Source organism: Octopus bimaculoides, chromosome 13 (assembly GCF_046866305.1).
Source record: "Octopus bimaculoides isolate indiv1 chromosome 13, ASM4686630v1, whole genome shotgun sequence".
In the NCBI taxonomy this organism is placed as follows: Eukaryota; Metazoa; Mollusca; class Cephalopoda; order Octopoda; family Octopodidae; genus Octopus; species Octopus bimaculoides.
In genome coordinates, this window is record NC_142940.1 from 56,456,460 (window position 1) to 56,479,576 (window position 23,117).

The 23,117-nt window shown below is 35.9% G+C and overlaps 1 protein-coding gene across 2 annotated transcripts in view; it reads left to right on the forward strand.

Annotated features, from left to right (window-relative positions):
• The window catches only part of LOC106881552 (E3 ubiquitin-protein ligase MIB1), a 137,796-nt gene that overhangs the window by 18,305 nt on the left and 96,374 nt on the right, over positions 1-23,117 (forward strand). For both annotated transcript variants that reach the window (XM_014931984.3, XM_014931985.3), the window contains exons 3-12: positions 113-257; positions 1,170-1,259; positions 2,005-2,071; positions 6,251-6,393; positions 7,499-7,575; positions 8,312-8,498; positions 9,367-9,514; positions 11,054-11,187; positions 11,941-12,048; positions 12,179-12,376. In XM_014931984.3, coding sequence (XP_014787470.1) covers positions 113-257; positions 1,170-1,259; positions 2,005-2,071; positions 6,251-6,393; positions 7,499-7,575; positions 8,312-8,498; positions 9,367-9,514; positions 11,054-11,187; positions 11,941-12,048; positions 12,179-12,376 — 1,297 coding nt within the window. The remainder of the gene's footprint in view (positions 1-112; positions 258-1,169; positions 1,260-2,004; positions 2,072-6,250; positions 6,394-7,498; positions 7,576-8,311; positions 8,499-9,366; positions 9,515-11,053; positions 11,188-11,940; positions 12,049-12,178; positions 12,377-23,117) is intronic.

The following is a 23,117-nucleotide window of genomic DNA, read 5'->3' on the forward strand; positions in this document are numbered from 1 at the left end:
ATTAGCTTCATACACACACACACACACACACACACACACACACACACACACACTATACTCTTATTGAAATGTAAATGATAAATTTTTTACTTTTCTTTTCCTTTCATTACAGAGTCATGTTAGAACCACGAAGGAAAAGCAAGAAAGTTACAGCTCGAGGTATTTTCCCCGGTGCAAGGGTAATGCGTGGTGTTGATTGGCAGTGGGAAGACCAAGATGGTGGTAGCACTCGGCGAGGAAAAGTCACAGAGATACAAGTTTGTTTTAATTAATTTTCTCTATACTGTTATGTTTTTATCTTTTGGTCTAAGGAGAGAAGCTATTGACTATAGTCTCTCTGGCAAGGTAATAGAGTGTCTAAGATCAGAATGGATCGAATGTATATTTAGGTCCTCATGGGTCATAAGTCCTGAAAGCCATCAAGCAGCATCTTTTGAACTCATTTTAAATTAGAGTTGATTGTATACAAGGTTGGTGAAATAACAAAGCTGAAACAGTAGCTTGTCTCATCAGTTTTCAGTTATTTTTGCTTGCTTCCCTCATTTACAGGCTGAAATCATTAATTGCTGATCAAATTGTCATTGTGGTGGTATGTTTATGAATATGTGGCTATGGATTTTTGCCTTTTTTTCTCTGTGTTATGATGAATCACCGCAGAGAAAGATACATTTTACAATCCCATCCATTTCTCAGCATTGATGTAGAAGTAGTGTTACATTGTTTTATTTTGCTAACTTGGTAGGCTGAGGCCATGAGAGCTACAAATATTTAAGCCAGTAGTACATGGCAGATTAGGCTCATCAAACCAATATGGTTTCAATGGAGAATATGCTGAGACCTTTGTCCTGCAATGGACTGAACATAGGCAATCGAATCCAATCCAGTACATTGGACAATTAGGCAGAGGAGTTACAGTTCATGTCCTCTCACCAGTACTGTACTGTATTTGGTTGCTATTTCTAACACCTTCCGTGACTATGCAGAGGCTCCAGCATTGGCTTGTTGGTTTGATAATGTTTATGAGGCTGAGACAAACAAAATAATGTTCCTTGCATGTGCTGAACAATGGCTATAGGGAGGTTTGAATAATTAATCATGTATTTTGTAGTCCATTGCCTTAATACTTATTTATACTTTACTTTAACATATTCACATTTACCTGTGTGCAGGACTGGAGTGCTGCCAGCCCAAGAAGTGCTGCATATGTGTTATGGGATAATGGTGCAAAGAATCTTTACCGAGTTGGCTTTGAGGGTATGGTGAGTATTACTTTTTCAGATTTATGGAGTGAGTAATTCTTTTGAAGTTTATATAGTGAGTATCAGTTGTTTTTAGGTTCATACAGTCAATGTTTCTTTTGAGTTCATAAAAGGAATATTCCTTCTGAGGGTATGAGGAATAACACCTTTGTAGATTATGATGTATTTCTTTTGAGGGTATGGCGACTATATTTTGAGGCTAATAATCTTGAAGATACGAGAATAATGTTTTTGAAGTTTGTAGAGTATGGTTTCAATATATTCAACTGGTACTTAATTAATTGACCCTGAAAGGCAAAGTCAACCCCGGTGGAATTTGAACTCAGAACGTAAGGATGGACAAAATACCGCTAAGCATTTCATCCAGCATGCTAACGATTCTGCCAGCTCGCTGCCTTAATAATGATAATAATAATGAGGATGATGAATTAGCAGAATTATGAGAGCATCAAACAAAGTATCATGGAACATTCCTTCTGATCCTTTACATTCTGATTTCAGATCCCATCAAGGTCAACTTTGCTTTCATCCTTCTAAGGTTGATAAAATAAAGCATCAGTCAAATCTTGGGGTTGGTGGTATCCCCCTCAAAATTATTATTGTTGTTCCTAAATCAGAAACGATTATTATTGATGTTATTATTGATATTTGCCCTGATGACTACAAGGTTTTATGTCTCCATAAGTTTCACACTTTTTCTATCTAGAACTAAATCATTATTAATATTTTTCTGTTTCACTTTCAGGCTGATTTAAAGGTGATGAATGATGCTAAAGGTGGTTCCTTTTATCGAGACCATTTACCTCTTTTAGGTATGACATTTTATGAATTCTTTTTGACTCGTCACATGTTATTTGTGGGAGTATTTCTTTTGTTTTTTAATATTCTAACCCTGTAATATTGAGATTACACTGTAATATTGAGATTACACTGTCATATGTGATGCTTATTTCTTCATATTCTTTTGAATATTTATGGCATAAATTTTGATAAATAAGCAAATGAATGAGATACTTAATGTTGCATGAAAAACATTGTTAATAAATTGAAATTTCCTTATTTGAAGAAAGAAAGGAAAAAAAAAAAACCTAGTGGCAGTTATTAGTGACATTCAAACAACGAGGGGAGATAATTGTAAGAAATTTGGAATTAATCTTGCAAAGTTAATTTTTAGGTTCAGGAGAAAGTCTTATATTTGTCTGCAGGCAATGTATGAATATAAAACATTGTAGGCATACTCTGTGATAAGTTAGATATGCCCTGGTTGGGAAGTCCTGGAAGTAGTTCTGTACAGTTGCTGTGATGGTGTCAGGTCTGCCCACTAAGCCTTTCTTGTCAGTTGGTCCATTTAAAAGAACTGTTTGTTAACAAGGGCTATCCAGTCAACTATATTTCTCGTTTTGAGCCTCTGTTAAAGTCTAAGTAATCAATATTTTGCAGATGGAAAGGTTGAGTTGGCAATAGGATTGAAGCATTGGACTAAATCATCATCATTATCATTTAACATTCGTTGTCCATGATGGCATGGGTTGGACGGTTTGACCAGAGCTGGGGAGCTGCACCAGACTGCAGTCTTATTTGGCATGGTTTCTACAGCTGGATGTCCTTCCTAATGCCAACCACTTTACAGAGTGTGCTGGGTTCTTTTACATGGCACTGCATGGGTGCTTTTATGTGGTACCTTACGGGTGCTTTTATGTGGTACCTTACGGGTGCTTTTATGTGGCATGACATGGGTGCTTTTATGCGGCACAGCATAGGTGCTTTTACGTGACACTGCATGGGTGCTTTTATGTGGCTCAGCTTGGGTACTTTTATGTGGCACCACCACAAGTGCTTTACACCACCAGAGATGGTCTTAACACTTCTGCTGTGGAGTACGGGTCTTACGTTGACCCCAGTGATTAACTGGTGCTTATTATATCAACCCTGAAAGGACGAAAGGCAAAGGGGGGCCCCAGTGGCTTTTGAACTCAGAATGTAAAGACAAACGAAATTAATAACAATCTTAATATTGATTTCAAATTTTGGCATAAGGCCAACAATTTGGATGGGGGCAGATAGTTGATACTGTTGACCCCTTTATTTGACTGGTACTTTAATTAGCCTTGAAAGGATGAAAGCCAAATTAACCTTGGCTTAATTAATACTAATAATTAATACTAATTAATATTAATACTAATTTAATAATAATAATGGTTTCAAATTTTGATGCAAGGCCTGACATTTTGAGGGGACAGGGTTATCTGATACAGTTGGTCAAATTACTTCACTGATACTTTATCTTATTGGTCCCATAAAGAACATTGAGTCAGAAGAAATATCACAAAGCATTTTTCTGATGGTCTAACTATTCTACCAGGTCTTTACTTTAATAATGATAATGATGATTATACTAATAATGGTTTCTAAAACTGGCATTCAGCCACATAGTTGTAGCAGGGTTGACATAATGAATTTAAAAAGGTCCTTCTATTTGATTGGTCCTTAGTTTATTGTTTGGAGGGATGAAAGACAAAGTCAACATTGTAGTATTTTAACTCTGAACATAGAAAGCACTTAATTCAGTATGATTCTCTTTCTGCCAAACAATAATCTTGTTAATGGTAATTATAGGACTTTCAGTTTAGTTTGCAATGATTATGAGGATAAATTGCTGATAGATTTGCTTAGATAATAAACATGTGCTTTGCTAAATGTTTGTTATTCGTGTCTTACATGATAGATTAAAATTTGTTGTTGTATGAAATATTCTTCTGTTGTCATAACTGCAGCAGTAGCAGCAGCAACAACAACAGCAGCAGCAAAATGTTTGTCTGTAGCCAGAGGCAATGAAAATGAGCAGATATAGCTGATGGGATTATTGGTAGGCAACTTAACAACACACACTTAGACAAAACATAAAATACCTTGATGTGTTTAGTAACAATGACCTAATTTGACTTCTTAGTACGATGTTGATCTGTTTTGGAGCTCATCACGGTCCAGCAATGTAAAATGATAGTAGATGTTGTTTTTATACAGTCCAAGGTTAGCTCTCTTATCAAGCAGATCTTTGGCACATAGGTTGTCAACCGAATGATTAGGTGCAACCCACAGATCCATAACGCTATTATACTACATCTCCATCTAGTTGAAAATCGTACTGCATATTTTAATATGCAGTGGTCTAGTGTATGTGATGCAGTATTCCAATCTGGACATGTAATCTCTTCACTGTCTAGTCTGTTTTGCATGTCTGGAGATTCTGGTGGTGGCCATATTGGAGACAGATAATGTGTAGATTGTTTAGCACAGCTTGTGTGGTAAAGTTCAGTTATATTTAATCTAGATCAATGGTTGTCAACCATGTTTTGCCCATGGGCCCCTTTGATTTCTATTTTACCCAAGTGGACCCTCATAACCATTCCACATTTAAAAAAAATCCTATTTTTATAATTAGATATTATTAGGAATTGTATCAAAAATATTGTTAAAATATTTTGTGTGTATTGTAGAAGTATAACTAATTTATTGTACATAAATTTTAACAACAAAATCTTTTATGGACCCTGCTTGAACTCCACTGATCTAGATGAATGTTTGGTAGAGAATATGGGTAGCAAGTGATAAAGAGTGTATTAAATGCATAGCTTGAAAATGCAAGGGTTGATCACTATTTTGTCATCAGGTTGTTCTTGGATTAAATGGATTGTATCCAGGAGCTCCAATCAGCTCTATTAACACAAACTTAAAATATGGAGGTAAGCAGTCAAATAGATGAGCTGATCAATGTTTCTAGCCAAAAGAGATGTTATCTTAAGATTTCAAATATGTGGGTCCTCATTTTAACAACAGTAAGGTGATTTGGTGATTACACTGGGGGTTTTGTCTGTTTTATTGAGCAGGTTGTGTAACAATGTTGAATATTCATTGAAGGATTACTCTATACTTTGCTGAATGTTGAGAATAAATGCTTCGGTGGGATTGGAAGTGCTGTTGGATAATTTTTAGTGGTAAGATGTAACTGTGAAAGGAATATAACCCTTTAGCATTCAAACCAGCCATGCCCATCCCAGATATTCTGTTTGTTCAGACTGGCCAGGTCCAACTTCTCACACCTACCCTACATTGTCATTCTAAAAGTAAACAATTACATCATTGAAATCTTGAAGCTACAATATAGTTCATGATTAATTCCAAACAATGTGAATAAATAAGCATTACATTTGATAGAGTAATCTGAATACTAAAGGGTTTAAGGCATGGCTGCATCAAGATTTGTATCAATTCATCATCATCATTCTCGTCATCATCAACTTTGTCGTCATCATCATTTGATATCCGTTGTTCATGCTGGCATGGGTTGGATGGTTTGACCAGGGGAGCTGCACCAGACTCTAGTCTGATTTGGCATGGATCCTTCTCAGTGGAAGATGAAAAAAATAGTACCAATAATATACTTGAATAAGGAGGCTTTGCGGCATTTTGTCTATCTTTATGTTCTGAGTTCAAATTCCGCTGAGGTTGACTTTGCCTTTCATCCTTTCGGGGGTCAATAAATTAAGTACCAGTTGCATACTGAGGTTAATCCAATTGACTGACCCCCCCCCCACACAAAAAAAATTCAGGCCTTGTGCCTAGAGGAGAAAAGAATAATATACTATAATAAAAAGTTGATGTTGTCTTGTAATTTGGGAGTTAGTACCTACTCTCCCCTAATTTTTGATAAAAATGTAAGTGTTGACCTCTTCACCTTATTCGTTTTTTGGGGACAATTTTTCAGAAATTTGCATTTGAATATATGATCTGTTTGAACAAGTATTTGTTTTTGTACTTAGATACTCTTGCTACCATTTGCTACTTAATTAGAGTAAGAGGAGTACTTGTTTTGATTTAGACTCTGAAGAATGACTGTATCAAGGTTTGAACTCTTGACCTATTGGTTAAATATTTCAGCTCCTTCATCTTACAGCCATCGACTTTATATAATATCTGTTATTCACTTTTAGGTGTAACAGGCGAACCCTCTCTTGGCTCCCGGTCAGGAGTTGGTGGTCTTGCTATCAATGATTTGGTCAATGTTGATCTAGATCTGGAGATAGTTCAGTCGCTACAGCATGGTCACGGTGGATGGACAGATGGAATGTTTGAGGTAAGTTTTCTTTTCAAATATCATCCTTATCATCTCTGTCACTTAGAATTATCATCTTTATTTCTGCTCCTGTGAAGGCACATGGCCTAGTGGTTAGGGTGTTGTACTCATGATTGCTAGATAGTGGGTTCAATTCCCGGACTGAGTGGTGTGTTGTGTTCATGAGCAAAGCACTTCATTTCACATTGCTCCAGTCCACTCAGCTGTAAATGGGTCATCCTGCAACAGACTAGCCTTTTGATCAAGGGGAAATGTTGGCCTGCCTGCCTAGCCAGTGGGGTGGCATCATTTAAAAACTAAAACGAGGCAAAGTGTGTTGGGACCAGTGATGTATAATAACATCCAGTAATCTGTTTGATCACGGGATCATATGATTTCTGCTCCTCAGCTCATTTTTCTTTTCTACATCTTGTATCTCATTGATTATGTACAGATATTTATTGATAGTGACAGTAGATGTCTGCTGTTCACATTGACAATATGTATTGTTATTATTCGCAGTAGCAATACATCTATAGTTGTTAACAGGAGTTATAAGGGACTTGGGTGTTGGCTTATAAAAACTATATACATACATACACTTTGTGTGTAGGCATGGCTGTGTGGTTAAGAAGTTTACTTTACAACAATGAAGATCTAGGTTTGATCCAATTCCATACAATTTGGGCAAATATCTTCCGTTATAGCCTCAAGTAGACCAATATTTCGTGAATGGAATTTGGTAGATAAAAACTCTGCAGGAACATGTTATGTATGTATGTACATTCTTGACACAATGCTGCAGGTTGCCAAAAAAATGTTCCTGTGCACATGAGAAATTCAACAAATAGATATTGAAAAATAAATATCAGATTGAAATAAGTTCTGGGGTAGATATGATGGACTAAATCCTTGAAGCTGCTGCCCTAGTGTTCACCACAGTCCAATAACTGAAGCCAGGGAATAAACAAATGAAAACAACAAACTTCTGATAATATTATTGTTATATTTTGTGAAGCTCGCTTGGTAAATGTTAGTGTTACATTTATTTGATCAAAAAGATTCCCAGATTTTGCTGTAATTTAATCTTTGTATTTTTGCATTGATTCTTATTTTGCCTTTTCAGTGTCTGGGAACCACAGGAACTGTGATTGGTATTGATGAAGACAGAGATATTGTTGTGTCATATCCCAGTGGTAATCGGTAAGATTTACATTGACATTTGGTAATACGATGGTGACTTTGTGACACAATGACAACATCATGACTTTGGACTGGGTTGTGACATAGTGACTTTGTAGCACGGTAGTGCCATTTCTGATATGATAGTATGGTAGCGACATTGTGACATGGAGGTTTTGTAACATGAGTGAGATTGCTGATTGAGAAGAAGGTGTGTGGCGGTGGGAGAGACTAACAATAATTAAGATACGACACTTACAGAATGAAATAACGACAGCTTCCATTACCTATGTGACTTAATCAGCAATGGAGGTGGATGTTGTGAAAGATAGTTGTCAGACTAAAGGTAGAGTGAGAAAGGTTCAGGGATCTATTACCTCTGCTGGTAACAAAGGGATGACAGTATACGTTGAGAGGTAATTTACCATAATGACCATCTACTTCACATCGTAGCTTCTCTCACTGCCTGGCTCACACCATCAGTGTTTACCCTATTTACTTCCCTTTTCTCTTTCAACTTGTGCTCTGCTTTGCTCTACCATTCAGTACATACAGTATGAGACACCCTTTTTTTGTAAACTCAGTATGATTCTGACCAATTCTCTCTTTTCACTTAGTGTTTTAGTATATATATATGTGTGTGTGTGTGTGTGTGTGTGTGTGTGTGTGTGTGTGTGTGTGTTTAGAATTCAAAACGTACACAATTACAATTCCTACATTACCACTGTGTATAGAGTTTCGTGGATTTCATTTTCAGGTGGACATTTAATCCAGCTGTTTTGACAAAGGTTACTCCAACAGCTAATACTGCATCTACATCAACTGAAAATACATCAACAAACTCTCCATTTGCTGTTGGAGACCTTGTACAAATTTGTAGTGATGTGGAACGCCTGAAGCAGCTACAACGTGGACATGGTGAATGGGCTGAAGCTATGTTACCTGTAAGTCTCTTTCTATTATAGTCTTTCTCACAACTGATTTCAAATGTATCCACTCACTTGAGATTATTAAAAAAAATTTTTATGTCAAGACAACAATACTGTTCATGCCTGGACATTAACACCTCTATGTCTAGGTATGAACAGCATCCAGTAATGATAGTGATGCTGTATCTGGACAGTAGTGCTGCCATGTCTGGATACAGCACCACTGCATTAAAAAGTTTATTTCACAACTGAGTGCTTTCATGTTTGATTTCTCTGTACATCTACTTGGTTTAAATGTTTTGTATCATAGCCTTGGATTGACCAAAGCTTTGTGACTGAATTTGAAGAAGTTCATTGGAAGAATATTTCTTCTTTTTGGGTAGCACACTTCATCCCTCACCTGGTGTTTAGGTGCCTTTATCAGAGACCATTCAGTTGCAAGTATTTGGGCTAGGTTAGGTCTTGGGTTTAAACTAACTGCTTCTTTTCCTCTTGTCTATTACAGAAGCCCTGAAAAATATAATGAGCACTGCCTAAAAAGCAGTCATAGATAACGCTGTTGTCACAGATATGGTCATATATATATATACATATACACACACACACACACGCTCGCATATACATGCATACATACACATATATGGGAGGTATTGGTACATTGGTATCTAGAAGACTCAAAGAGTAGCAGGTGATGCTAAGTAAGTGCTATGGACAGACCATAGTTAAACTCTTGTTTTGATAATGATATGAATATCACTATCGAACCAAGAGTACATACACACACACATATATATATATATATCTATTGTCCTATGTAATCTGTGTATAATATTGGTGATACTGTGAATTAATAATGAAATATTTTTGTATTTGTTGTGAACAGACTCTTGGTAAAGTAGGATGTGTTCAACAAATTTACCACGATAGTGACTTAAAAGTAGAAGTTTGTAGTACTTGTTGGACATATAACCCTTCGGCTGTTACAAAAGTTGCTTCAGCAGACGGTACTGCCGTACCACATTCTTCTGGAGGTCAGTTTACCAAGTTTGTTTATTACTTTTTGCTTTCACCTTGTATTTTGCATACCACAAAGAAAGAGGGGACAGTACCCATTTATACTAAATTTTCTAATTCTTCCCCACAAAAAAAAAAAAGAATTCCGCTGATTTGTTTATCATTTTCTCATTTGCTTTGATTTCTTCTCTTCCCTCTTTCTCTGATTATTTTATCTCTCTTTCTTCCTTTTTTCTCAGATTATCTCTCTCTTTCCATCTCTGATTATTTCATCTCTCTTTTTCCTTAGTCTCTTCCATATTCTTTATTCTTGCATACTCCATCATCTTGCTCCAAGGGTAAACTCTCACAAGTTTTGCTCCCTATTATCTTTTATCTTTTACTTGTTTCGGTCATTAGACTGTGGCCATGCTGGAGCATTTCATTTATTAGTCTACATCCTCCAAATACAATCAATTGTATTTGGTTCTGTGAAAATTTCACTTTGTTCCAGTACACTCAGCTGAAAATGAATTCCAGCAATAGCTGGTGAGTTACTCCTATGATAGACTGACATTCTGTTCAGAGAGGAGTTTTATAATCTCAGTTACTTATACATCAACAAAACCTGTTTAAGCTCTGGCCTTATGAATCCTTAGGACTCGTAACAGACCTAAGCTGTGATTGCAGAAGAAAGTGAAGCTATAAGGTACATTTTCTTGGAGTGATGAATTGAATAATGAATTATTAATTGCTGCAAAAAGATCACAGAAAGGTACTTATTTTAGTTGCATAAATAAAATAGAAATTTGCTTGAACTTCCTTCAGATTGAAATTATTTCACAACAAAACAATTACACTAACAAAGAACATATGTTGAATGCAAGATGAAGTTTGATGATTGAAATTTTATTTCCAAATTTGTGAATTTTGCACAAATAAACCATACAGAAAAATTATCTTGAACGGGAATACTTGTAACAAAGATGACCTCACATATCACAACAGATTGGATCCTATTGATATTCTTACTTTGCAATATGGCTGAACCATTTACCCCAAGGTGCCAGAGATTGTAGCAACAGTGGTAATGAGAAGTGTACTATGAGCTGGAAAGTGAAGAATATAAACAGTTGAAATGTATTCTTAGTGAAATATTTTAAGAAAAGAACATTTTAGTTATAAAATTTCTATTGCAAGACAGACCAAACTTGACTTGTATTACAGTACCAGTTTCTCCCCTCACACCTCTGAACTTCAGAATTCCCTTCCACAGTTTTTTTTTCCTCTTCAATGTGACCTCCAGTCTTTTAAGTCTAATGTACATCGTCACCTATTGACTTCTGTCTAGCGTCCATTTTATTCTAGTAGCTCTTATGTTTTCAGTGGTCTAAGGACTTTGTAACGAGCGAATGCTTTAAAAAAAAAAGAAAGACATTTGCAAGTACAACTTTGGCCAGGAAAGAGAAGAGCTTTTAGATATATATATATATATATATATATGTATAATTTTGGGTCATCTGAGTTGGCAGTGCTATAAATCTCTTTCTTAATCTAGAAATATTTTTGTTTTTCAGAACGTTTGAGCGCCCTGTTGAAAAAATTGTTTGAAAGCCATGTATCTGGAGATGTGAATGAAGAATTAGTGAAGGCTGCCGCGAATGGTGATGCTGCTAAAGTAGAAGAAATTCTTCAACGACCTGAAGCTGAGGTAATGTATTTACTTGTCACTTCATTCATCAGTTGCTGCTTTCATTTCTATTAAAATTTAATTTTTCTTTCTATCTGTCAATTCTTGAAATATGTTGTAAATGTATTTGCTAGATTTTTCAAAATACAGACATGTACTTAAGATGTGGAAGTGTCTGGTGTGGTTGGAGTATCATTACTAGCTGTTTATATATTTTAGTAAAACATCTTTCTCATCACAATGTCATTGTTATTATTACTCACAACAATAAGGCGGAAGGCTGGCAGAATCATTATTCTTTTATGCTTTTACTTGTTTTGTCATTTGACTGGCCATGCTGGAGCACTGCCTTTAGTTGAACAAATCGACCCCAGGACTTATTCTTTGTAAGCTTAGTACTTATTCTATCGGTCTCTTTTGCCAAGATGCTAAGTTACAGGAACGTAAACACACCAACAATTGTTGTCAAGCGATGGTGGGGAGACAAACACCAACACACAAACACATACATACACTCATACACACACATATATACATATACCAATATTTGAATCCTTGTTTATAGAATGAGATCTACTCTCTCTCTTTCCCTCTCCATTCTAGGTTCAAAGCTCTCCAGAGTTGACTTTACCTTACATTTCTTCATTATCTATAAAATAAATACCAGTCATATGTTAAGGTTGAATCTGTTGTTTGTACACTACTCTTTTAAATTTGTGGTCTTGTATCAGTGTAAGGACTCATTATTATCAATGATATTGTCATTAATTACAGGTGAATGGAGTTTTTGCTGGTCATACAGCATTACAGGCAGCTTCTCAGAATGGCCATATGGAAGTAATCAAAACTTTAATGAAGAACTCATTGGATCATGAAATAGAGGTGAGACAACTGTTTTCATAGATATTTCTAGTGTTAACAACAGTCTTAATTTTAGTTTAAAGGTTTTGTCTTCTGTTAAATGCACCACAAGTAAATTAAATGTGTTTTCTTAATTATTTCTGATTGGTAGGATAAGGACGGAGATCGAGCTGTACACCATGCAGCTTTTGGAGACGAACCAGCTGTGATTGAACTCCTGCATAAAGGAGGTTGCGATCTGAATGCGCGCAACAAACGTCGGCAAACACCACTTCACATTGGCGTCAATAAAGGACACATTGGTGTTGTCAAATGTCTCCTATCTCTAGGGTGTCACCCTAGTCTTCAGGTAAGTGTGTCATATCTTTGATTGTTGCTTCTTACATAATTTTGATTGTTGCACACACATTTAGTTTATCTAAGGAAAGTCCCATTTCTTGAGGCCAGTAATTCTTTGTAATTATTCCCACTGTTAGATGTGTGACCTGCATTACGAAGTGATGGGGAAATAGTTGATGATGTTCTGCATCTGATTACAACAGGGAACTATAATTTGTCATGATTCTTACTGCTAGAATAATTGGTCTTTTGGAAGAGACATGCCAGAGCATTGGTGGTAATATAGGCCGTTAGCTAATTCATAGACTGCTTAGCTCTTCTATAACGTCCATTTATATGTATGTATGTATATATGTGTATGTGTATATATATATATAAAACAAAATAGATTTAAAAAGGGAAAGAGGACATTGTAAAAAAAAAAAAGCATTGTTATCTCCCTTATTTAACACTTTTTTTGTTGTCAACTGAATGAGTTCACAATTAAGAAGTTTAATTAAAATTATTTAATAGTTCCAAAATTTAAGTGCATGTTTATCCAAATGATGATATAACCTTGGTGTTTGGTCAGAAATTTGATCAAATGGTGATGGAGATGGTGGGTACATTGTTGTATGGAAAAAGATTACCTGCTTCTGCTAGTTAATTCTTAAACTTAATAGTAAAGGAAATGTTTATAAATTACTCTTCGTATTTCTATTAAATACAGAAGATAATTTCATTTGTTCCTCTTAGATTAAATCACTTTTCGAACATTAATCCATCGTACATCTTTGAAATATGTCTAGGTTCTTTAAAGAAGTAATGACCTGATATTATTTTCGTTGACTTCTCTTTCTTTTGTCAGAAGTTCATCCCCTCAGATTGTATATTTAGTAAGTGGGCCTTAACTCTTTAGCATTTAAACCAGCTATATCAGGCCCAAATATTCTACCTTGTTTTATGTTCAAACCAGCCAGATTCAACTTCTTACACCTACCCTATAATGTCATTCAAAAAATTAGCAACCATATCACTGAAATCTTGACGCTATGAGATAATGCATGATTAATTCAAAGCAATGTGAATAAATAAGCATTACATTAGACAGAGTAATCTGAATATTAACTAAAAGGTAAAAGAATTTTTGAGGTCTTCCTGAAGTATTTGTTGCTTTATACTGTAATGTAGATGAGATGTTGGTTTGATGGGTCTCGCAATATCCCTTTCATTGTTGCTTGTAAGCTATTTCATTTCCACCACTAATACTTTACAGCTGTCTCTTTCTCATGATCATTCATTGTAAATGTGAAGATTCAAACCCATGAAAAAGCTCATTAGTTAATGACTATAAAAGGTCTTTTTTTTTTTTTGTTGCATGTCTTAATATGTTTAACTCGTTTGTCAAATTGATATGCATGATATTGTAGAAATCTTTAAATTCCGAGTTTCGATGATTCTCAACCAGAATGCAATGAATTTGTATATGGTGTCACATTGTCTGTACATTAGCTGATGTAGACCTTTATATTCTAATAAAATGGTTTGGTCATGGCTGGATTGTCTTGATCATGGGAGTGCTTAATCACGGTTGGCCAATAGGCCCTCCATCTGTCAAGGCTGATCATACATCTGCTCATGTATTTTTCGAGGAAAACATGCAGTTGTCCATGCACACAAGTCTCTCCACTTCATGGGAAAGGCCTCTGACTTGGGTTGATACATTTGGCACCAGTGTCATTGCAGACATTGCTGTCAGAACACAAAAAGTCACAACCGATACTGTGACCCATTCTAATAGTTTCGGCAATCCACCACCTAAAAATTCATAATTTTTTTATTACCAAAAGATGGAAAGCAAAGTTGGCCTTAGCAGGATTTGAACTCAGATCACAAAGTTGGAACAAACACTGGATGGCATTCTATCCAACACTTTAACCATCCTGCTTATTTGCTAATATTAGGGTTGGCTTGGGTCTAATCTGCTTGTTCACTTCACTCTCTGCATGTATCCATAGTTTCAATATCATACAACTGATATTAATATCACACTGCAATCTTCATAGTTTGCATATCAGTGTAAGAGATATGAGAAGTGGTATGTGTGTGTGTGTGTGTGCAGGCACAGGCATGGCTGTGTGGTAAGAAGCTTGCTTCCCAACCTCATGTTTCTGGGTTCAGTCCTGCTGCATGGCACCTTGGACAAGTGTCTTCTACTATAGCCTTGGGCTGACGGAAGTCTTGTGAATGGATTTGGTAGATGGAAACTGAAAGAAGCCCATCGTATATATATATATATATATTTATATATATTCTGAGTGGTTGGCGTTAGGAAGGGCATCCAGCTGTAGAAACTCTGCCAAATTAGATTGAAGCCTGGTGTTGCCATCCGGTTTCACCAGTCCTCAATCAAATCGTCCAACCCATGCTAGCATGGAAAGCGGACGTTAAACGATGATGATGATGATGATGATATATATATATATATATATATATATATATATATATATATATATATACACATACATACATATATATGTCCGTATGTATGTATATGATTGCGTATATATATATATATATATATAGTGATGGAGATAAACAGGATTAGGCTTGATATATATAGATATACATACATATATATATATAGATATATATAAGAGGATATATATATATATAGATATAAAAACTAATCATGTTTATCTGCATCTCAACTCTCCATATCAACTCACCTGGAATTCCTTTAAAGCTACTCTTTACCCCATGGACCTAGCACTTGATAAAGACTTTGGAGTTTAATTTTAAATCATTTGAGCACTATTGTACGTTTTCTATATTGAGTATCTATAAATCTCATTTGTTGACTCTGTGTCTGTGTGTGTGTGTGTGTGTGTGTGTGTGTGTAATATTCATGCATATATATTATATATTGTTTGCTTAGTTTGAAAGAAAGAACTGCGCCTTATAGAGTTTAATAAAATGTATTCTGGGGTTGATAGGATCAACTAAGATCCTTGAAATTGGTGGTCCAGTATGGCCACAGTGTATTATTGGTCAAGACCCTGTAAAGTCCCTGTGAAAACATTCCACTTGAATTATCTCGAGTCTGTAGCTGCAGGGAGTGAAATCCAGAAGGGGTCTGGCAATGGGCACAATACATGTGATAAAAGAGGTTGACAAGTGAATTGGCAGAGGAAGACCTTCACAGAAACACACACACACACACACACACATGCACGCACACACCACTTATAGTTGTGAATTTGTATTACTGTTTTATTTAATACCATTAATAATCTCAACACCAATGTAGTTGTTGTTCTTTGTCTATCTTGACGGTGTGTATTGGTAGTGGTGTTATAATGTATACTAGCTGTGGTAGTGTTGCTATAGTATGTTTAACGTACATTAGTACTGATAGTGGTGTTATTGTATGTTTAGTATACACAAATAATGGTACCAATGTTACTGTATGTTTAGTGAACATTAGTTGTGATTGTTCTAATGGTATATTTAGCAAATTATAGTTTTGGTAGTAGTTTTGTAGTTTACAATAGTGGTGGTAATGGTTTATAACATGTTTAGTTTACAGTGCTGGTGGTATTTTAGTACGCTTTGTGAAGTTCATAGTGGAATTTTACTATAACACTTATTAATACAATTAAATAATGTCTTTTTTATCCTTTTGCTTGGCTGGTTGTATTTTTATTGAAATTTCTGATTTGGCCATTTATTCCAAATCTCTTAATATTTAAGCTTGTGAAATAATTTACCATGTGGACTACCTATAATGTCAGGCTGTCGATATTGGCATCACCATTTATGACTGTAAGCCTATACTCATACATCCAGCTATCCATCCATTCATCCACACACACACATGAATGTATATACATATGGATGTTAAATGGTGGTGATGATGATGTACGAAAATATATATATATATACACACACACACACAAAATATATGTATATTTATATATACACACACACACACACACACACACATCCTGCTAGTAAGCTGTATCTTTCACCCTGCACTATGTGTGTGGGTGGGGTGGGGCGGGTGGGATCTAAAATTACTGCAACTGCTGCAGGCATATTTGTGGGCTGCACTACAATTAGCTACAGCTGCTTTGTAATACGTAGCTTAGCAGCAGCTGTAGTTAACTCTACTAACTCGCCATAGTATAATATCAACATGGTATAAAATATAATTATATTTATATTAAGTTATATATTTATTATGTTACCATTATAAAGTTAGAAGTGTGTGAGTGTGTATTAATATGTGTATATTGTCATTTCATATTTGAAATGTATATCTGCAGAAATCCTAAATTTGAACTATATGTATATGGTCATTCTAAGTTTAAAACCTGCATACATAGTCACTTTGGGTTTGAAATGTATGTATATCTTCCTTCTAAAATTATGTGTGTGTGTGTGTGTGTGAGAGAGAGAGAGAGAGAGAGAGAGAGAGAGAGAGAGAAAGAGAAAGAGAAAGAGAGAGGTGTTATAAAGTTTCTAGATTGTATGTTTTAATTGTGCTGTTCAGTGGATATCTACGTCCAGCTAGTGATCATTGGTGGTCAGCCTCAGATAGGCTATATGCTATCTACTTCTGTTCAGTTATCATATGAGATTGTAAACATTGTTTTAGAATGATTCTGAAATTTATATGATGGCTGACAAGTCTGAGCAATATGTCTGCATTGAATTTTGCATGAAGCTTGGCAAATTCTCAAAATAGCTGAGATCTTCAAAATGCTTCCTCAAGCTTTTGCCGAGCATTCTTTTGGTCAAACACAAGTTTTTATCTGGTAGGCATTTTTTAGAAACTGATTGAGGGTTGGTTCAAAGTAACGAGCATTTAGGGTAACCAAAAAGAAAACGTGAATGAAATATGTAGAATCATCCATGAGAATGATTGCTAAACAATTTCATCAATTCTTTGTCATGATTGAAATCAGTTATGAAGTTTGCCAGGAAGTTCTTAATGGAAACTGCAGTGAGCATTTAAGGGTAAAATAACAGTTGTTCACACCTTCTGTACTCACTATCTGGTCATATGTATTGAATACTTTTTCTTCCATTTGATCTGTTAAGCATATGCGTGTATTTGTGTGTACACACAGATATGTGTGTGTGTATGTGTGTGTGTGTGTGTGTGTGTGTGTGTGTGTGTGTGTGTGTGTGTGTGTATATATATATATATATATATATATATATAAAACAAATTAAAAAGGGTGGCTTTTTAATATATATATGATGGTGTGGATCTCTGTCTTGATGGGGAAGATTCAGTTGATTTATCAACTGAATTACCTGCTCCTGAATTAATGTGTCGGCCATGCTGGGGCACCACTGTGAAGAATTTTTAGTTGAATGTATTGACTCCAGTACTATTTTTTTAAAGCCTAGTACTTATTCTATCAGTCGCTTTTGCCAAACCGCTAAGTAACAGGGATGTAAACACACCAACACTGGTTGTCAAGTGGTGCTTGGGGATGAACAGACACAAAGACACACACACATATAGTTACATGTATAAATATATACGATAGGCTTCTTTCAATTTCTGTCTACCAGATCCGCTCACAAAGCTTTGGTCAGCCCAAAGACTGACCCTGAAACCATGTGGTTTGGAAGCAAGCTTCTTACCACTCAGCCATGCCTTACCACATGTGCACCCTGAACATAATTCTCAGATAGAATCAGTGTAGCAGTTAAAATCCATCTAACAGGGCTTCTATACAGTTTCCATATACTCAAATTCACTCACAAAAAATGTGTTGGTCCGGGGCTATAGAAAATATATATATACAATATATATATTTCAAAAACAAAAGGTGGAGGGGGGGATCAAAAGCCCTTCCTGATCCAGATTGTGTGGTGTATATATTCTCCCTGGCTAGGGGTATACTAACGAGTACTAACTGAGGTACTCAGTGATAAATTACTGTTAATAAGATGTGTTTATAGCCATGAAACGTTTTCCATCAAATTTCAACATTTTTCAAAAATTTAAAGTCTTTATTAATGAGTAGGATCAATTTGACGAAAAAATGTGCAGTGTCTGGTAGCAAACCTGTGTTGTCGTCATTTTTGTGCATATGCATAAAATGGCAAAATTTTACTCTTTGGGGAAGATTTCTTTAAGTTTCCGTCTACCAAATCCACTCACAAGACTTTGGTTGGCCCGAGGCTATAGTAGAAGACACTTACCTAAGGTGCCACGCAGTGGGAATGAACCCGGAACCATGTGGTTGGTAAGCAAGCTACTTACCACACAGCCACTCCTAAAAAAGAGAATATATGAATGTGATTGTTAAGCTACATTTTTTGAATTGGAAAAATTAGTACAAACTAAATATTATTTTATCTCTAAATGTGTTCACTGCACCCAGTAATACATTTGTATATTAAATAATCTTTGTGTGTTCTCTGTTAGAATTTTATTGAAGTACATTTTATCTTTCATCCTTTCCATGATTGATAAAATAATTACCAGTTTACTACTAGTTATGATTTAATTACCTGCCATCTTCCTGTGTTAGAAATCACTCTATGATTAACCCTTATAAAACGACTAGGCTGATCTATCATCCCCACCATTTTGTGCTAGAAAGATCGGCCAATCACTTCAGGAATATATATTTTCAAAAATAACACTGTTATTTTTGTATCTTGTAAAACAATTACGTTGTATATTGTGTAGAAGCATCTGTAGTTTTCATCTCTGAAGGGATATTCAAAAATAGTTTTCTCACTTTTAATTAGAATCAGAGATTAAACCAACTTATGAACTAATCAGCTGAAATGCTTTTTTTTTTTTTACTTAAAAGCAAGCTGAAGTGAAATTTAAGTAAACAGAAAGTCTGAAAGATTAAAGGAGATGCTATGAAGAATAGTATGTAGGACAGTTTTGTGGGTAGCGGGGTAGCTGTGGAATTCTCTGATCTACTGAAACTTAATTCAGGTGTGTTTCAGGGTATTTATTCTGGAGGCAACCGTGACTATTTATAACTCACAGACAGTGGATGCCAATGTTCTTACTCCTTTCTTCTACTCCTCCATTTTCTTCTTCATCTAGCTGTGTATTAATTTCTAGTACGGCTGCTGTAGAAAGAATCTTTCATCTTCAAGGAAATGTTGCCAACCATTTCTTGTACTTTCACACATACATACACACACAAAAGCACATACACATACACGTGTGTATGTCTATACAAACACACCTATATGTATGTAACCATATAAATTGTGTGTCTGTTTGTATCTATATACACGTGTATATGTATATGTAAAGATATTTTATCAATTTATGTGTGTGTATGTATGTATATATGAGTGTGTGTGTATATATATATATATGTATATATATGTATATGTGTATATATGTATGTATATATATATGTATATAATTTATATAAGGGCATTAACTATATAGTAATGCCTCACGCTTAGAGGGACTAAATAAGTCAAAAACTACCAAAAAATAAGCGTGTATATATATATATATGTATATATATATATATATATATATATATATATATATATATGTATATATATATATATATATATGTATATATATCTGGCTCTTGTGCGGGTGACACATGAAATTTTTCGAGCGAGATTGTTGACAGTGCCCCTGGACTGGCTCTTGTGCGGGTGACACATGAAATGCACCATTTTGAGCGTGACCGTTGCCAGCGCCGCCTGGCTGGCCTTCGTGGGATTTTTGAGCGAGATCGTTGCCAGTGCCCCTGGACTGGCTCTTGTGTGGGTGGCACATAACATGCACCATTTTGAGCGTGGCCATTGCCATTACCGCCTGACTGGCCTTCGTGCGGGTAACACGTAAAAGCACCCACTACACTCTCTGAGTGGTTGGCGTTAGGAAGGGCATCCAGCTGTAGAAACTCTGCCAAATCAGATTGGAGCCTGGTGTAGCCATCTGGTTTCACCAGTCCTCAGTCAAATCGTCCAACCCATGCTAGCATGGAAAGCGGACGTTAAACGATGATGATGATGATGATGATGTGTATATATATATATATATGTACATACCCTACTTGTTACCAACCCTCACCTGCTTCTAAGCGAAGTGATATTCCACCATGTCTTGGGATGCTTTCATGGAAGATTGCAAATGAAGGATTTTGCTTTTATGGCAGTGATGCTCATTTACAATAGAGATGCATATGCTACTGGATTTATTTCAGGAATTCATACACACACACACACACACACACGCACGCACATGTGTGTGTGTATATGATAGGAAATCTAAATTTTGTTAGCTACATACAATAACTTAAGAGTAGCTGCTTACATGCCTATACCAAGAAAATGATTGTGGTAGAATTCTCTGAAGTCAAACACTCCAGCCTTTGACAATATTTTAATGAACTCCATATGAAAGTCATTCTGTCATCTATTTTCTTCTATTCTTCTTAGAAAGTAACTGAAGCAGCTCTCTCTCTCTCTCTTTCTCTCTCATAGCTGCTAGATTATATATCTAGGTTATACGATTTTAATATAAACTGTTATTTTGTAATCCTCCACCCTTCCTGTCAGCTCCACCACTCAGTTTCGAATCTATCATTTAATCATTTCTCTCCTGCTACAGATCTGAGACTTTGTCGAAATACTGTGTTGGAAGTTGGTATTAACTTTTCTCAGCATTGCTTTCTAAAATCTATATGTCAAGTTTTGTAATTTGCTTGTTTCATAAGCACCAATATTGGAACAAGCATCAAACAGCCATAAACTGCGAATTTTTATCTCGCCATAGTGGAAGCACAACCAACAGAATGTATGAGAAGGGTTAACAAACCTCAACCACGATCCTGTAGCAATGGAATCAACTGTGTATCCCTTTTATTTTAATTGCATTGTAAGGAAAGAAAAGAAAGAGGATTTCACATTTCAAGCAGAGCTCTTCATCAGAAATATAGAAAAGGTCGAAAGAAGAGAAGAAGTAGAAAGAAAATCGCCAACGATACACACGCGGTCACATATATATATATATGGCTGTGTGGTAAGAAGCTTGCTTCCCAACCACATGCTTCCAGGTTCAGTCCCACATTGGGCAAGTGTCTTCTACTATAGTCTCAGGCCAACCAAAGCCTTGTGAGTGGATTTGATAGATGGAAACTGAAAGAAGCCATTGTATATATATGTGTGTGTGTGTGTGTGTGTCTGTCTGTCTGTCTCTCCCCCCACCATCACTTGACAACCGATGTTGGTGTGTTTACATCCCCATAACCTAGCAGTTCAGCAAAAGAGACCAATAGAATAAGTACCAGTTTTATAAAGAATAAATCCTGGGATCTATTTCTTCAACTAAAACCTGTTAAGGCGGTGCTCTAGCATGGCCACAGTCAAATGACTGAAAGAAGTAAAATAATAAAAGAATATATATATATATATATATATATATATATATATATATATACACTTGCACACATATACATGTACGTGTGTCTGTGTGCATGCATATGTATGCATGTAGTGTTTTTGTCTCATGACTACTGTGTAGGTGTATATATATGTATATGGCCTCTGTTTGACAGTTACTGTGTGTAGGTGTATGTATATGGTTTCACTCTCTCTGGCAGCTACCGTATGTAGGTGTATGTATGTATGTTTGTATGTATGTATGCATACATACATACTCCACATTGCTCCCCCCCTCTCTCTGAGCTACTCTGTGTGTGTGTGTGTGTGTGTTTGTGTGTTCTAGTATGTATGTGTTCTTTATTGCATATCATCCCCTCCTTCTGTTTGTTGGTCTCTTTTTTTCACGTAAGCTATCCTTTTCTAGTCTTTACAATTTACATGTGTGTGAAAATGCTCCATAGAAGCAGTAAGTCAGTCAGAAAGTCTACTACTGCAGGTACCGCAACATGCTACCGCCTATACTACTATCATCAACACACTATTCCTGCAACTGTCACTGCCGTCATACCACCACCACCTCTCCCATCCCCACCCCTACTGTCATCTCATGTTTCATTACCATCACTACTCCCACCATTATCACCACTATCACCACCACCACTACAACAACAACAATAATAAAACTATCACCACCATTACCACCACTACCAATACTACTTACTGTGAGCAAACCAGTCAGTTTTCAACCTGTTCTTTGGAATCAACTTGCATCTTAATATTTTGACCATTCTATTTCCTCCATTTCATTGCTACTCCCCTCCCACACTTCACTGCTACCATGCACCTTACCTCCTGCTACCACTACATAACCCATCATCTAACTGTCACCTTACATCCCACTTCCCTATCATCCCACCCCACTCCACTGCTACCTTATTATAACACACACCTAACTCACTATACTTCACATATCCACAGTATATATATATATATATATATATATATATATATATATATATATATATATATTCTTTTATAAGTTTCAGCCTTGAGGCTGCTCCATTCAGAGTAACAGGACAGATACATACTCCATAAAGTACATCGTAATTAGTCTTCTTGAGGTATTTTTCACCAAAGTGCACAACAAATGTTCATATGCTCCAGCATGGCCAAGGCACATGACTGAAACAAGTAAAAGAACAAAAGAATGAATTATTTAAAGCTAAGGCACTCAGGCTGTACAGTGAAAGAATAAACAGAAAGGGTTAATTTCTGGCCCTTGATACATAGGAAGTAGACATGATCTTAAGCAAGTCTTTCATTACAGAATGTTCTGTTTTGAGAAATTTATCTCTCATTGGGCTGTG